We start from the raw sequence: 16870 nt of genomic DNA, 5'->3' as shown, positions 1-16870 counted from the left end.
TGTATCACTAATCAGACAGGTCTGTGGCAGTCGTAACTGTGAGAACCCACAGGGACTTAAACTACTTCTACATTTACAACATGAAGAAATACAGGGTGTATGTTGTCAGTGCTTTTTTGCTTCAGTATCCTGGAAACTGCATCTTTCCTCCAAGCCCACAAATGGATTCAAATTACCTTTACTGTCCTCAAGGTTATATGTTAAATATATCCTGCCTGCTTTTCTTGAAAACTACAAGATACAAAAATACAAAAAAAAGTGTGCTGCTAGAATAAGTTCATGCAATCTATTTATTTTAACTGCTCAGCAATTTGTTCCCATAACTAAAGCTCTTGCCTTGCAAGATTTTTACATATGGAGCCAACAAATATTGAATTTACAACTAGAATTTGTCAGCTGTTTCTTCTCTCAAAACTTACCTGTTTCAATGAATATAGTTGGCAACTGTGTTAATTGTTGATATAAAAAGGGAAAACCAGTAACAAAAAAATAGGCACCAAGGGTTCTGAGTAGAGAGATTCTTATGAGATTTCCCTGAAATTAACTGAACTTACACAGATACAAACTTCTGGCCACTGAGCTCTCCTTGCTGAATTATAATTTAAATATCCAACTCAAAACCTGGAATTTATTTGGAACCAATTTTGTACTACCAGGAATATTTACCAACACAGTGTATGATACCACATTATCATACACTTGGTTCTCTGACAACATGACAAACAAAAATGCAAGATGCAGATATACACATAATTTAAAAGTTACTGAAACAGAAATATCGTAAAGCAAGATGTATTCATTCATGACTTTACCTCAACTTTGCATTTAGAGCTAGGCTTTAATTTTTCTGAAGTAAACCAATGATAATTTTCTAACTCAAAGGAAGAGCACAGAGGTCTTTATATTCAATTACACCTAACTTCAGATGGCAATGCTTGTGTAACTCACAGCATTACACTGACCAGCAGCAGCTTGGATGCTCAGACTTAAGTTTATTCAACTTTTGCTTTAAGAAATGAACACTGAACAGAAAAAACCTTACAGTGAGAGTTCTTAGGAATGTTCTCTACAATCAACAAAAATATACACGTCAGGACACAAAACAAGGGACTTCTATGAACGATTTCAATCCTGTTCTGCAACATCCAAGTTCACTTTAGCAGGTTTCAGTGCACTACTGGCAGAATCTTGAGGTGCTGCACTTCACTCCCAGTATGAAAACACTGTTTAAATCCTCTCAGTGACTGGGAAAATAAATGTTTAAGATGATACTCAGCAATCCTGACTCAGATTTCTGGAGCACCTGCTCTCCTCAGCTTTGGAATTCCTGAGATTCCTACAGAAATAATCCATCGCAACACAGGGCTGGACTCCCCAGCTCAGCTCTCAGAACCACTTGTGGTACAAAAAGTGGGAAATGCCTTTTCTTTGCAGGTACCCCTCTGGACAGAGGCTGCTTCTGCTGGCAGCAGGTAACACAGCAGGGGTGGCTGAACCAAGGGAGGATCTCTGGAAATGGATTGTAAGGCCAAGCTACAACATCTGACAAATTCATAGTGCATGGAAGATGGGAGACCACAAGCACATTCTGTGAGAGCTCTCTCTCAACTCTTTTTGGTAAAATGGACAAGGATCTTGGGAGCAATTCCTCCTCTCCCCTCCAGCCATGGGCCAGAGATTGTTTTGATAAGCAATGTGTTTCTCCTTAGAGATGAAAAGTCTAAGTAGCAGCAAAAGTGGTTCTCTGACCATGGAGAAAAACACCTGCTCAATGAGACTGGATCACAGGCAGCTGGTTATAAACAGTGACTAAACAGCCACACAGATTCTTGTTCTTCACAGAAAAACGCCTGCAAAAAAGAAATACCCTTTTCTCTAGACAAAAAAGCACTAATTTTCAAAACTACAACTTTTTACACCTTTTGGTTCCATGTGACAAAAACTGCTTCTACTTATCACCAGTGACATTTCTATGTCAAAGTGCCAGAAAATGTGAAGTCATGATGAGGATTTGAGAGTTAGCAACAGGTGAAGTGACTGAGGATGAATACAAAAAGTGCTGTGAAATAAAGGTCAGCTTGATAAAGACAGGAATGACATTGAAAAGGAATGTAGCCAAAGTGAAAACTGAAATGGAATGAGATGTTGAAAGGAAATAGGGATCCTTAAAGTGAACATAAAAGGTAGAAATAGTGACGGGTCCCAAATCCTATGCAAACATTTAGCTCTCCTCCACAAAAATTCATAGTTTAAATTATTGAAGTTGTTAAGAGACTTAATTTTCTTACCTAACATCTACAAGGACACCTTACCATTATGGCAAACACACACTGTTGTGAAGTTGCTCGACACTGTCTTGCTAAAACAACGTTTAACCCTTTATTCTAAGAACTCTAACAAAACTATTAACTACAGAAATGTAATGGATCATTTTCATTCTTATGAGAAGTAAGAAGTATTTTCCAGCCATTGTCTTCAGCATTAACAGGATCAGGCCCAATATCTTTCGAAGAATCCAACAGTTTCTTATTGCACAAGAACAAATATTTCTATAAGAGTCATGCAGAAGCAACTGTTTGTAAAGAAGGCTGTGACCTCGGCTTAAGATATTTGACTATTTTTTTTGTTCCAGAAAGAGGCCAAAAAATAACAATTATTATCTTTATATAAAAATACTGTACACAGTTTACATGAACTTACCTTTGCATATTAAAACACAAAATAATCGTCTACAATTAAAATCAAACACCATGACATTGCAATAATAGGTTGATACAAAACACTGAATGCAGTGCAATGTGTAGCATTCATATTCTTCTGACAAATATTTTCACAAGCAGCCTTTTTTGACACATGAGCCACACAATTTCACATGGGGATGCTGTCGTAGCATTTACAAGTTTAGTAAAGCTAAGGATTTACATAAACAATTAGAGGAGTTAGGGAAGCAGGATGGCATGTGTCCAGCACACTCCTTGGGAGTGCCTGTTGGTTGTTTGGCTAAGGCAAAAGCTTAAGAACTAAGGGTTTGCAAAGCAGATTCAGCAGACAGGAGCCAGAAACGGTGGGTATTTTGGCGCATGCTTGGATCAGGTGACAGTACAGACTGAAAACTATGGCAGCTCACTGAAATGGTTACAGAAAGTAATGGCCCTGGATTCTAAGGTGGAAGCAAAAAGGCAAGCATACAGAGCACTCAGTCACAAGCTTTCCTAGCAAATGTACCGAGTCGTTTGGACCAAGGTTTCTCTACAACTTTAAGCAGAAAGGTTTGCAGGAAATTCCACTGCTAATTATGTTCCCTTTGTGGGAAACCGAAGGCTGAAGACTAAACTTACTTTATTAATGTTTCCAAATTGGCAGGATATTTATAACCAAGTGGAAGCAAAGCACACTGTTTCTATGGTTGAGGACTTGAGAAAAAATGCTGTCACAAGTACAGTGCTCTATAAAAATTGTGCCAAATCAAACCTCCTCCAACTGAAACTTTTCAAACTGATTTTACTCAGCAATTTTATAAGACACAAACAGCACTTCTGCACCTGGAATGTTCTTTGAGTTAGCTCTATCCACCACCCATCTCCTTTAGAACACAAGGTTGAGCTCTGCTATCCAGGGGCCAATATCCTCTATAAATCTTTCACCTAGACACTATCACTTTCTCATTCATAAGAAGCAACACCTTTCCCATGTTATTTGCTAGAGGTTCACTTGTACAGGTTCTCTCAAGATTTAGCCAGAAGCTGAATTTTGCTAGTCCATATAGATTTTTTTTTAAACTGAAGACAGATTAAGAAGAATGGCCTCTTGATGCCACAGTTCACACCCAAGAGTTGCTGTATCCTTAAAGCTGAATCCTTATACAACCAGAGGAAATTACTTCAAAGTACAGACTGTCTGATTCATTTCAATCAATTTTACATTGTATAATTTAGTAAATATTTACATGTATAACACAATACTCGGACAGGAGGACAATCATCCAAGGAAGATTTTCATCATCTATAAATTAATTATTTTTCTGTTGTTTTAAAAATTACAATGAAGGTCAATAGTTCTTTCAAATTCAGTCTTTGAATCTTGCATTAGGCAAAGCTATTATCCACACATTCAATATTCCCTTGTTTTTGTACCTTCTTAATTAAAAACCTACTAACAGCTTATACACAAAGAAGTGTGGTATTTTTCTGTAGGTTTGGCTGTTTGGGTTTTTTTAAAAGACACTTTTGTTAGGTTTGTTAGGTTCCCTGGACCTTGAAGTTTTATTTAATCCTTTCTGGTTATGCCATTAACATTGACATTATTAACTTTCTAAACCATTTAACAACAAAATAATTGTGTGTACAGAAACACAGATCCTCTGGTCTGTAAAGATTAACACAAAATTTAGGTTGCAAGTAACTAAACCTACAGCAGATTAACCTAAAACTATCAAAAAAGTTTCCAAGCCACTCCATCCTTGTTTAGAAATACTACTCCCTAGATTCATATTTAAGACTAAAAGATGGACAAATGAAAACTTTGTTACAGCAAGTGAAGGAAGTGGATTGTAGGGATATATCAAAGGAAAATGAGGATACACTAAACTAGCAGGAAACAGTGTAACCACACCCAAAGGGAACAGGCACACTTGCTCTTACAAAATTCAACTCCACAGAAAACATCCAGCCTGCAAAACGTTATTGATAACCAGTGCTTTTCTGCAGATGAACTCAGAGAGAAGCAAACATCCCACTTCTTAAGCCCAGACTGCTGAATGAGCAAAACAAGACTTGAAAGTTCAACTAATTCTTCAATAGCTCAGGAGACAATTTTAAGAACACTTAGATTAAAACTGCATTTACAGCATGAGATGTTGGCTGGCTGATTAAACACAAACCCTTTCGTGTGCAGGGCACTCTTCTACTGGGTAAGTCAGGCAGCATCACTACATGAGCACCAAGATTCCAAGAGAAACCAATTCAGAAAATTTCATATATCATTCATTTCAGTGGCAGCTCACTGTCGAGGAGTGATAGCTTTAATCCCAAAATATACTCCAAGATGGAGAAGCAGAAGAGTTGTTCCCCTTATGGCTTAATACAGCCACAGCAGTGGCTAAAGTTTTTTCTTTTAATTGTAGATGAAAGTCTGATAGGAAGAGCACAAGCTAAAAAAAAATATTGTCTAAAAAGAAAATCTTGTAATAATTTTAAAGCAGCAGTATTAATTTAGTGCATAGCTAAAAGAAAAGAAACCACCATGTGACAACTTAAATGAAAAATATAGTGTCAAAATATAAGGCATTTGAAGGAAAAAAAATATATTCAGAATATATTAAAAATTAAAGAAACATATATTAAAAATTAAAATACTTAAAAATAAATGTTTAAATTGCATCATACTTAAGATCATAAAAGCTGAAAAATACCACCCAGAAATTAGAAAACATTAAATATAGGAAATAAATTTGCCTCTGGAAAATAATTTCCAGGCATAAATATGTGCCTTTGTTACTTCAGCTTTTAGGGATTATTTCAGTCACTCATCCTAGAATGGTGACTCAGCAGGTAATAAAGAAACTATTCTATTTTGTGTCCCTGTTGCTTTGTCACCTCGGCACAATAAATACAACCTACTTTAAAACACGAGCAATCTTCAAAGAAAAGCTTCAGATGACTACAACAAAGGGGCTGGGGACCCTGTGCTGTAACAAGACAGGGCTTTCTAAACCACTTTTTATCTACTTCATTGCTGCAGGAAGGGGATGGCATTAGTTGGTATGAAATGACACTGTCTCTGAATTGCCTATTCCTTGTCTGCACTCCTCAGGAATGCAGAACCTCTGCATTCATTATTTCTATGCACTCACAACTGTTTATTCTGTTTTAAGACAAACTAGGCAGACGACTCTCTGAACTTCTGGATGCAAGGAGACTTAAAAAGAAAATCTCTTGTGCCTCATATTTGTTATCCATTGACATTTAACAGTTATTCCTGCAATCCTGTTACAGTCAGTCAGAAGTTGTGTTCTCTGCCTGTACACCTTCCTACAAAACCTCTACAGACATTTCACAAGGTCATGTTTAGCTGTAATTATGCAGCAGTTAGGAAGGTGCTGGCTCAGCCAGAATCATTCTGTCTCTCTTCTAACAGTAACACATTTTGAGCCAGGCAGATAGTTCTACAACTGTGTGTTTGCAACCACAGAAGCAAATATCAGAAGGCTGGAAAAACTCAATGCAATCCATGAAGGAAATTTTATGAAGACAATCATTTTAGTCAAGCCCTGTATTTTGAAATTAGGACAGGTTATGCGCAAAAATACAATTTTTGCCAGACAAAGGTTCTCTCTCTTGTGTACTATCAGTTCAAAACCAAAGTGTAGTTGTGCAATAAGCAATGGTGTTTTTGGAGCACTTGTGCAAAGAGAAGTTTGTCTTGGCTTTCACACCATTAGCCAGAATTTAGAGAGAGTTTCAAAGCAGTATTAACAGGTGAAATAGCATTACTTAGGTAGGCAAAGAATTCTAAACAAGGATTTGAAATGCCAAGTTTATTCATGCATCTCTAGCAGAACATGTGAATGCTGTTCTGTGCTCAGTGACAGTGACCACCCTTTCTTCATAAATACCTACTTAGAACTCTCTCTCTCTCAAAAAAAAAAAAAAAAAAAAAAAAAAAAAAAAAAAAAAGCACAGTCCCAATGAGAATTATTTCATTACCATAAGGGTGTATCTGCTTCCAGAAATAATATTCAAACACAATTCACATTAACATAGAAATAATTGGGAACATTCATTCCTCTGGAAAAGCTGCAGAAAACTGGAGTCAATTATTACTGGGGAATATCTCACCCCTCATTCTTTCCAGAAAAAACCTCTGACAACTGCCTGAACCTCCCATTTTCATTCAACACACACTGATGGACAAGAAGCCAACCTGGAAATTCTCCAAGAAAAGGTAAGAGGTCAAGGTTAAAATGTTGGGGTTTTTACTACTTGAGCTGAAGGATAACCACATCAGACACCAACAGGCACATTCTGACATTTCCTACTGAGTTCCTGCAACTGGGCCACACTTACACCCCAGAAAGCAGCTTGAAATGTAATTTGCACGTTCTCTGTATTTCTGTGGAAGAAAAACATTCAGTTACAGAAACAAAACATAGCCAAGCTTTCCTCTTCCATTTCCTCATTTGAAAAACTAACTCTGGAGAATTTCACACTCCAACAGCAAGACTGGATATTGCACAGGGAGCTCGGGAGATGTTTAGGAAATTTTTAACAATCTTTTATCTTTCTATATTTCTGACTGCTGGAGCTGAAGATGCACTGCTGGAGCAGCTTCCTGAATGAGGAGTTTAACATTTAATTATGTGAGAAACGATATATTGGTGCTATGAAACAGCCATATGGAAAAGCAGCCTCTAGTAAGCAAGTTCTTGCACTGCCTACCTTTGTACTCTGTGTTTAAAACCTCAGTACCAGGCTTTTAACAAATATCCAGCCTTCTGGATTGAGGACTCCTTGCATGTTTTTATCCTTAGAGCAGAATGTCTTTTAGAAATGTAGAGTAGAATGTCTCATTCTTTCTCAGAGACAGCACCAGAGGCTATCTTCCACTGTATTATGTGCCCTCTTTTTTATGAATTTTTGCTCAACTCCCTACTTTCATTTTGCAAATTCATCTTCATATCCACCTTGGTGTATTTTACAAACATTTAAACAATTCTTCACTGAACTATACGCAATTCCCAGAAATTTAAGCAGCTTCTTTTCCATTCATGAAATAGTCAGTCTTTACTTCCACGTTTGATTTTCAAGCACCTTCAAATCTCTGACATTGCCCTACCACTGGATGCTCCTGTTGTATCTTACACACAAACAATTTTAGCCCACTTATGGCTGTGATGGCATTCTCTGCCCAGCAGCACACCTAGCACTGCAAATCCCCATCCATAGTTCCAGAACAGGAACATAACCTGCTCAGTCCCAGAGCAGCAGGGTTAACCAGCTCTCCTGCAGACCCACTGACACACCAAGGCTACAGAAACACAGCCAGCTCTCAGGGAGGGGTTAGCTCCACACTCACTCCTTGGTTTAGACCTCTCTCCCCCAACCAACACCTTCAGGTAAAAGCACCTCTGGGTAAAATGTTTTATATACATATATATGTATGTTCATTTTCCTCTAATCTCTAAAAAAGTCAGAGAACAGTTTTAGATATTCTGTCCAGAACTGAATTCCTGACTTACACTTCGCTTCCTAATCTTACATGGTGGATCACTTTCTAGCCTAGCTCAAGGCATGTTAAAGTATCTGTACATAAACTCATTTACTCCATTACTCTAATAAAATTCTTTAAATAAAAACATCCTACTAAACAATCTGGAAAAAGCAACAATGAATTCCAACTTTTCAAGGTCATACACAATATACAAAAATTTCAACACATTTTTAACACCTTGGATCAGACTATGCCATACCAATCACAGACCTGAGAATTTTGCAATATTCTTTTCATACTGAAAGTTAATTTTAAAGGATTATCACTTTAGAACAAGCACAGAAAACCAACAAAATCAGAAAAGCTCATAATCATAATATTAAAGGATGCTTACTGTGAAAGGAACACTAAAAATGACCCAGTAGTTTTAATTTCTCCCTACTTCTGTACAATTTGCAAATGAAAAATGTCTGGTTTGTACTAACTGCACATTTAAACTGAATTTTAGAGCATGATACAGAGCTGCATGGCCACAGTGAATTACCAAGAAGGAAAGCTTCTGGGGCTAACAAGCCCTCAGAGGTCAGCTTTGTGCCTCTTTATGGTGCCAGCTTTATAAACACCAAAGTTTGACAAGGTCTGCTGGCCTGGATGTTCTATGTAGGGAAGTCAAACCTGCCTCTCCTTCACAGCATGTAATCTTTCCACAGGGAAAACATGACAGAGAGAATCTTTACTTCATCTAGACTGCACTAACTCATCCATTCCTTCCACAGCTGTATAAGGAAGTTACATACTTTGATTACTAAAACTGCATTAGAAAAATAAGAATATTGGAGCTTTTTTCAAGCTGGGTAATGAAGTGATTTAAAAGTTCAAATAATCATGTTTTAAGTCCTGTAACTGGCTGCTTTTTACAATACAAGATTTATGAACCAACAAATCCTGGGCTACATACTATCCTTCTCTTTAAACTGATAGTTCTCTATTTTTCTTGGATGATTTTTATATCTATTATTATCTATAATACAACTATCATTTTAGAGCCAGTATTAAGAACAAACACATGCACTGATTTCCTGAAATTAACAGGAGGAAAGCCTTTGTTGAAGAAAGTGCAAGCCCATGCAAAACAAGAAAACTAACCAACAGTCCCCCTAAATCAAACCAATAGCCCAAAATAAACACCCAAAAACCCATTACTCACAAAAAAAAAAAAAACAAACCAAACCAAACAAACAAAAAAAAAATCACACCTGACATGATCCCAGCTGTGCAAGGAAGAATCCATTCTCTTATCCTAAATTACTTCCTTCATGACTGCTGAGCTGAAGGTGACTACTAAATAAACATCTGAACATTCAGCTTTCCAGATTGGTATTACATTACTCTTAGCAATACTATTTTATACTAAAGCAATGTTTTGTAATTTTAAAGAAAGTCTTTAACAACATGAATAAGTGACATTTAGGTATTTGATGATTAAATAGATTTAAATTTGAAGCATTAACCTAAATATCCTAGAGCATTTCTAATAACTTCACTGAGCTGCCATAATTTCTGTCAGCATATGTAGTACTGAATGACTAATAAAATACCTGAATTGAAACTATTCCAGTCTAGCAGTTTGTATGATCTTGTGTTACCCATTATTCCGACAAAGGCTGAGTTCAAAACAGCAAATTAGTAGATCAGTTATAGAAGCAGAATAGTGAAAAAACTACCAACAAGAACACAATTGACAACATCACTCCACAGGAACTGGAAAGACACAGACAGCAGAGTTAATAAGAGGCTGAAATAGAAAGGGAAAAGGAGCATGCTATAGCAATCTGGCACTAGGTGACCAAAGTGGACAGTATATGGCAGGTTCTTAATCCACCTTCAAATGTTCTCTCCTCTTCCATGTTTTCCTGATTCATTAATTCACCAGTTTATTTGCTTCCTTTAATATTTTACAGGCTTATTTGACTCAAATGCTTCACAATCATAATCATATCACAATTTTTTTCTACTCCTCCACCTTCCCTCCCACAGCCATGTGCTTTCATTCCCCGTTTTGTTCCCACTATTTTGCAACGGGAGTTCCAAGGATCATGCACTTTACATTCACTTGTCAGGAGCAATCTGCAAGTCTCACAGAAACACTGCAGCTGTGCAAACACACATCTCTGTCTTGCCTTATGTCTTATTCTGCTTCCAGTCAGCTGGTAAAAATTAAGGAGTGCATAATGCAAGAAATTAGTTTTAAAAACTTCTGAGCAAAATTGATTTTTTTAATATTCTGTTTTATATCTATCACACAGTAAATTTTGCACATAACAGACCTGTATCATAAATCTGTTGATAATACAGAATACTAAAATAACTTTGTGGGAAAGAAAAGCTCACATATTAATTATATTTGACATTTCATTTTCTCTTCACTGTGTAAATGGATCTTAGAATAGGAAAACAAAGAGCAACAATTGTGTACTAATACACTTGAAAAAAATCCCTTAAAATACGAGGATCTTATTCAAACTAAGTCTTGGATTTAACTTCATGTTGCTGGTTTACTGAACCTTTAGATCAGCAAAAATCTGATCTACCTGCCTGGAGAATTGCCTGCCTTGGGCCATAGGAAGAAAAGGATTCGTTTTTTGTACTTGTTTTTAAGGATGCATTTGGATAAACTTCCTTTTATTACTCCTGACTAGTGCATGCAAAACCACTACAGGTGCTATTTTTACTCTCCTCTGCATTTTTAAGTGCACTGTCAACTCCAACCTTTGCAAAGCATTCCTCATCTGGTCTCAGTGACTAAACCAACCAAGTCTACAGAGTCAAGAGCCACTCAGGTGTAACGTTAGAATTAGGACATGCAAACCACACGCGTTCTCGTGCTGGAGTTCCCAGGAAAATAAGAAATAAAAATCCCGAGGTACTGTTCAGTAAAGGTTTTAAGAACAGAAACAAAGCTGTAACGGTTAAACATCATGTTGTGAGCTGTAGCCATTAGTCCTTAAAGATTTCAAGGAGCTGAAAATGGGAAAACATTCATAGTTAAGGTCAAGCATTTAATCTCATTTTTGTTTGAACGAAAAAGCTTGCATCACGTTTCAATCACAAAAAGCTTCAAAAAACTAATTAACCCCTCAATAATTCAAAGCTAGTTTTCAGTGCAAAATTACTGACTCAAACTGTTTTTATTACTAGCTTAATTTGCCGAAACGTTTCTCGGTAAAACCGCAGCCTTGGAGTGACCCATTTTCCAAGCCTCGCTGCAGGGCTTTTGCCGTGCACGGCTAGAACGGGTCTGCCTCTCCTCAGGGCCTGCTGGCACCAAGGCTGGGGGGCAGGACCATGCCAGGCGTCCCCGTGCCAGGCGTCCCCGTGCCAGGCAGGGCTCCCCGCTGACCTACCGGGATTGTGGATGCGATCCAGCAGCTTGACCGAGCGTGCGCTGACGACGCCGCCGACGTGGAGCAGGAAGCCTGGCGGGAAGGTGGTCAGGGTGAAGAACGGGAACTCCTGTTGGCATTAAAAGCAGCCATTCAAGCACTGCTGCTGGCTCCCCTGGAACACCAACACTCCCAGCCTCACGGACCCACCGGGTCAGAGATGCACACCTTCTACACGCCGAAAAAATACTTTTCCCCCACAGAGCCGTTTCTCAGCACAACAGAGATAAATAATCAAAACTTTAGGTATTTAGAGATTAACAAAATCTCTATTGATCCGCTTTTACCACGGCTGCTAAACGCCAGAATTCTTCTTTTGTTAGCTGATAAAAAGTGTTTTTCTCCATTTTTAGGTGTTTTTGTTACAACTGACTGCAGTTTGATTCTGAAGCACAAAATGAAACAAACTGTAGTCCTGCAAGAATGAGGACTGTCATACCTAAAAAATATCAAAGGACTGCTCTGCTCGTGAGCTCTAAATATAACAAGTAAATATGCATCTTTTAAAACAAAGCATATGTCTTGAAACAAAATTGTAAGTTCTTAAACTAAGATAATTCACTTCCAGTTCATAAGTAAAATGAAGAGTTAACTTTCAGTAACTGTTCCAGCTTTTAATTCATAACAAGGACAAAGTAAAAATGGCAATTTTTCAAGACACATATGATAAAATTGAAATAAAAATCATATTCAAAGAAGGTGAGCACCAAACTAGATTTTAATTGCTCCAGAGACGTTCTGTGATATGTCTAATATATAGATAATAGCACACTTATGGGGGAAAGGCAGTAATTCATGTTCAGCAATTCTAAATGCAGAAAGCAAAAAAAAAAAAAAACCAAAAAACAAAAAGGAAGAAAAATCATGCGGTCATGTTTTGTATAATCATAACTGATTAAATGGAACAAATAAACACCATATTTTTATATGAGAGAAAGTACGGGATAGGTTCCTTTCTCACATAGTTGGAAACAGTACAATTCAACGAGCTTCTACCTGAAGAGCACACATGCTGCAGATTCAGCAAGGATCAGGTTCTTCCAGCAATACATGGTATGAGAAGTCATCTTAAACTAAAGTCCAACGTAGGTTTAAAAATTAATACTTAAGGATTCTTGCCACCCTTCTTATAGGAACTCTTAAAACTTTTTAAAGGTCCTACAAACTTCAAGTTTTCTGGATTTTCATTTGGCTTAAACTTTCAAAATTAAGAGGCAAACTTTGAAATCAGCAACCATATTATCAATAACCAGAAGAAAAAGAAAACCAATCCAAAAAGCCAGTTTTGCTTTATGATGCAATTAAAAGTAGATCTCATCCCAGGATTCTTCAAACCTACTTGACTGAGTGTGGGTCAGGACCTGCAGTGCTGGAGACTGGGTCTCCAGGAGCAGAGATGGATTCTAAAGAGGGATGCAGTGAAGATTCCCCCTGAAAGTTCTAACAGATTGCCTTGCAAAGTGCCTTGCAAGTTATCAGTATAGTCAAAATACTCAAAATACTTGCTTTCCCAGGACTGCAGAAATCAATAAAGGAGTTTTCTGAGTGTGCCACCTATATGAAATGCCACTAAGCCTTTACTATGTTTACATTCTATATATACACACACTCACATTTACACTGAGCTGAAGCAGTATGGAGTGAGCAAAGTAAACAATACTCCATGCTTTAAAGCCTGAGCAAGTCCAATGGTTGTTAATCTACATGGAAATTCTGAAGTTTTTCCACTCTCTGCTCCTTTCCGTAAGGCTGTGTACTGTAAGTAATTTTAACATATTCACACCTCCAGTTTGCGGGATTCCCTACACTAGAAACCAGGAGTAAAACTTCAAATAATAACTTGGTTTTGTCTCAATAAATATATCAATACCCCCAAGCCTGTATTATGACACATGAGATCTCTATCATGCTCTATCAGTTAACTTGAGCCACAGACAAATCTGGGTAACACTCACTGAACCATTCTGACACAACTCTATCAACAATCTCTCCTTCATTCTGACACAGATGGAACTCCATCACTTCCTATGAAGACTTTTTTTCCTTTTTCTATTTCATTTATAGAGTTTTTTAAAAATTTATTATTATATTACTCAAAGACAAGTTCCAGCCTCAATTACATGTTGTGAACTGTAGTAGTTCAAAATTTTAAATCTACAGTTTTTTCTGGGAAAACAGAGATTTCAGGGAAAACCAGATGTAGTTCCCATATTATAAATCCCCACTATTACTGCAAAGGACTCCTTTACATCAAGGTGATACAATCACAAAGTATTTCACGATATCAAAAACCAGGATGATTTCAAAGCTACAACTGAAGATGGTCAATCATTTTACTAATTCACTACTCCACAGTCACTGATCGCACAGACCATGAAAGAAATTCACTTTTAATCCTTGTAACTATACACAGATTTTATAGCTAGTGTTTGGAGCAAGTTTGATAAGGTTACAATCAAATGCTCAAACACTTGCTTAATTCAATGTTTAAAGATGTGTAAACACACACATGTATTGCCAGTGCTCTTTTTTCAGTTCCATGTCATTCCCAGCCAAGCAGCATACGGAGCAAGGCTGCACACACCCTGGTGTCAGTGCCAGCTGAAGCAGCTCTCTGCTTCCCTTCCAGCCATTCATTCCCTCATTCCCATCCCAGCACCTCTCCCTGGGCAATGCTCACGTGTGCTCACAGAGCCTCTGGGGCTAAACCAGAGCTCCACATTCAGGTACTACTCATTCCCTGGTGAATTATTCTTATTTTGAACACATTAACTGAGCCACCCACAAGGTGGCCAGACAACCTTTACAGCTTTTCTTGACCTGACCTGAGGGGATGGGTGGCTAAGAAGTCACTGGAAAGAAAAAATGTTCAAGTAAGGATTTCAGCCAAACCAATCTCCCACAGAACTGCACTCTAACACAACAGATTTCCTGCAGTGCCCTTCAGAGATGAAGGCCAACAGATCCCCATTTTGAAAGGGCAGCAGAAGGGATCTCTCAAGCACTTGCAGAATTTAAAAACAGGAAGAACACAGAATTCGTCCAAGTGGAAGTGAGAGACACAAAATACCACTGGCAGCAGCTTTTGGCCATTTCTACAAAAATATAGGCTATTTTTAGGAGTAAGATAACCTCCAATTTTCCTACTGATGGAAATGCAGCATGTATTTTTTTAATTACAAATGCATAGAAAGACAGCTGTGCTACAGTTACTGTTGCTATCTACAGATGTCCAGGAAATTGCTAGCAGTAATTAATGTACAATGTAACATGTACCTGAGTTTTCCACAGCTGTATTTTCTACAGGTTTCTTTTCAGGGAAGAAATTGAGGAATATTACCCTTCTAACCAACTCTGTTCAGTTTGCAGTTAGGGTTATTTAATTAATACACTAAAAACACATTTGGTTAAAAAAAGCTGTTGAGACATGCAACTAAATCAAATTATTTTGAAGCACTCTAGCATTACCATACACCAGAATAATCTAAGACTCAAAAGAACTATTTGAGCAACCTGGTCTCATGGAATGTGTCCCTGCTTAAGGCAGGGTGGTTGGAATAAGATGACCATTAAGGTCCCTTAAACTCAAGGAAGATTCTGGGATTTTATGATACATCTAATACGTGTAAAACTGCACTATATATACTGAATTTATTCTTGGTTTTCCCAAATACTCACTATCCTAAGTAATCCAGACAAGTAAGAGTGCACTGTTTAAGTGTGTAATACTAAAACAGACTAAATAACTTAGAGATGTTATTCATTCCAGTTAACTCAACTTCAAGGTAACCAAAAGATGTGACACCACAGAGAAACCACATCCAATATGAAATTTTCAGAAGACAGAATGAACATATTTTTTATCAATTAACTGTCCACATGCTTTGCTGCTACATCATAGTCATCATCAATAACAGACTCAGAAACAGACACATCTCCACCCCATTTTACAGTATCTTTTTAATACTAGACAATATACAGACCTTATCAAAATAATGCCCAGATAATGCAAGCTCTAAAAATACATTAAGGGCTCTTAATTTATTTTTTTAATTGTCTTTAAAAAGCTTCCTAAGGAAATAAAATATCAGACACGGAACATCTGAAATGCTAGTAAAATCAAAGGTAAACAGAAAAAAAGGCTTGTTTTAAAGCATTCCTTCAGCCAAATTAAAAAATTAAAAGCAAAAAGCCATGGATGTGTACTCATACCTAAACTAAAATGTTAACTGAAATGTATCAACATGCAAAATACACCGATTTTAAAAAATGCTCTTAAAACCAACAAATTTAGAAAATTCTGCATATACAAAACCACAAAGAAATCTGCAAAGCCTCACAAAATAAAAATATCTTTCAGAAACTGCTTTCGAAGTGCCCAATACAAGAAGGGCTGAGAGAGCCACACCGTGTTTGAACATACCCGCCTGGCACAGAACCTACGGGGCGATCCTCCCTGAACCACGGAACACAGGAAAAAGAAGAGAATCATCCACTTACTCCAGACAGCAGCTCCCCTCTCAGCTTTCACAGCTGCAAGTCACTTTGCTCCCAACTAACATACATGCTCCTATGGCATTGGTTGAGGTAGTCAGAAATTGCAATAAATTTATTTCTGAGTATGAATATACTCACATTTCTTCCTTCAAGACACCTTATTATCAACATTTTGATCGAAGCAGTATGTAACTTATAAAAAAAGTTGCAATTACTCATTCCAAATGTAAACAATTGATTAAAAACTCTGTTTCATTATATAGTCTATTCAGTATAATGAAAGAATGGCATTTTTAGTCCAATAGAGGAAAAGTTTAAATCTATGTATGCCTCTTCCTGCTTGGCAAGTAGTTCAGTTTCAAGTTCCCAATTAAAGGCTACCTTCTGCTCTATGAAATGGGGTGCAAGGTATCAACTCCATTCCCAAAACCTGAAAACTTTTCCCAAACCCAAATGGGATTTTCACCTTGTTTAAAGCTATGCTAATGTTTCTGAATTTGGCTTCTGTAAAAACTTTAGCATCATGTCTTTACTCAAGTGTTAAACTTAACATACATCAGTACCTTTCAGAGACCACACAATGGTAATTCCTCCTATAACTTCTTAATACCACTGGAATTACTTGAGTGCTGTGCACAGTTAATTGCTCCACTTTTCCCAGTGCTTTAGTAATATATCAATATTTAAATAATTTGTGTATAAAAGGGCTATTAAACAGTCAA

At 37.3% G+C, this 16870-nt stretch overlaps 1 protein-coding gene across 31 annotated transcripts in view; it reads right to left on the bottom strand.

The window, feature by feature from the left end:
- The window catches only part of C2CD5 (C2 calcium dependent domain containing 5), a 65288-nt gene that overhangs the window by 30265 nt on the left and 18153 nt on the right, over nt 1-16870 (bottom strand). For 16 of the 31 annotated variants that reach the window (XR_014952201.1, XR_014952200.1, XR_014952202.1 and 13 more), the window contains 3 exons: nt 16075-16107; nt 11613-11721; nt 9807-9872 (listed from right to left, as the gene is read on the bottom strand). Coding sequence is in view for 28 of the 31 variants with exons in the window: in XM_085569692.1 (XP_085425818.1) it covers nt 9807-9872; nt 11613-11721; nt 16075-16107 (208 nt within the window). In the remaining 3 variants the exon portion in view is untranslated. The remainder of the gene's footprint in view (nt 1-9806; nt 9873-11612; nt 11722-16074; nt 16108-16870) is intronic. The other 15 variants (XM_021529962.3, XM_085569700.1, XM_021529963.3 and 12 more) reach the window with 3 other exon arrangements.

The sequence above is a fragment of the Lonchura striata genome, chromosome 1A (genome assembly GCF_050655825.1).
Source record: "Lonchura striata isolate lonStrDom1 chromosome 1A, ASM5065582v1, whole genome shotgun sequence".
Classification (NCBI taxonomy): domain Eukaryota; kingdom Metazoa; phylum Chordata; class Aves; order Passeriformes; family Estrildidae; genus Lonchura; species Lonchura striata.
This window is presented reverse-complemented; position numbering and strand designations above follow the sequence as displayed.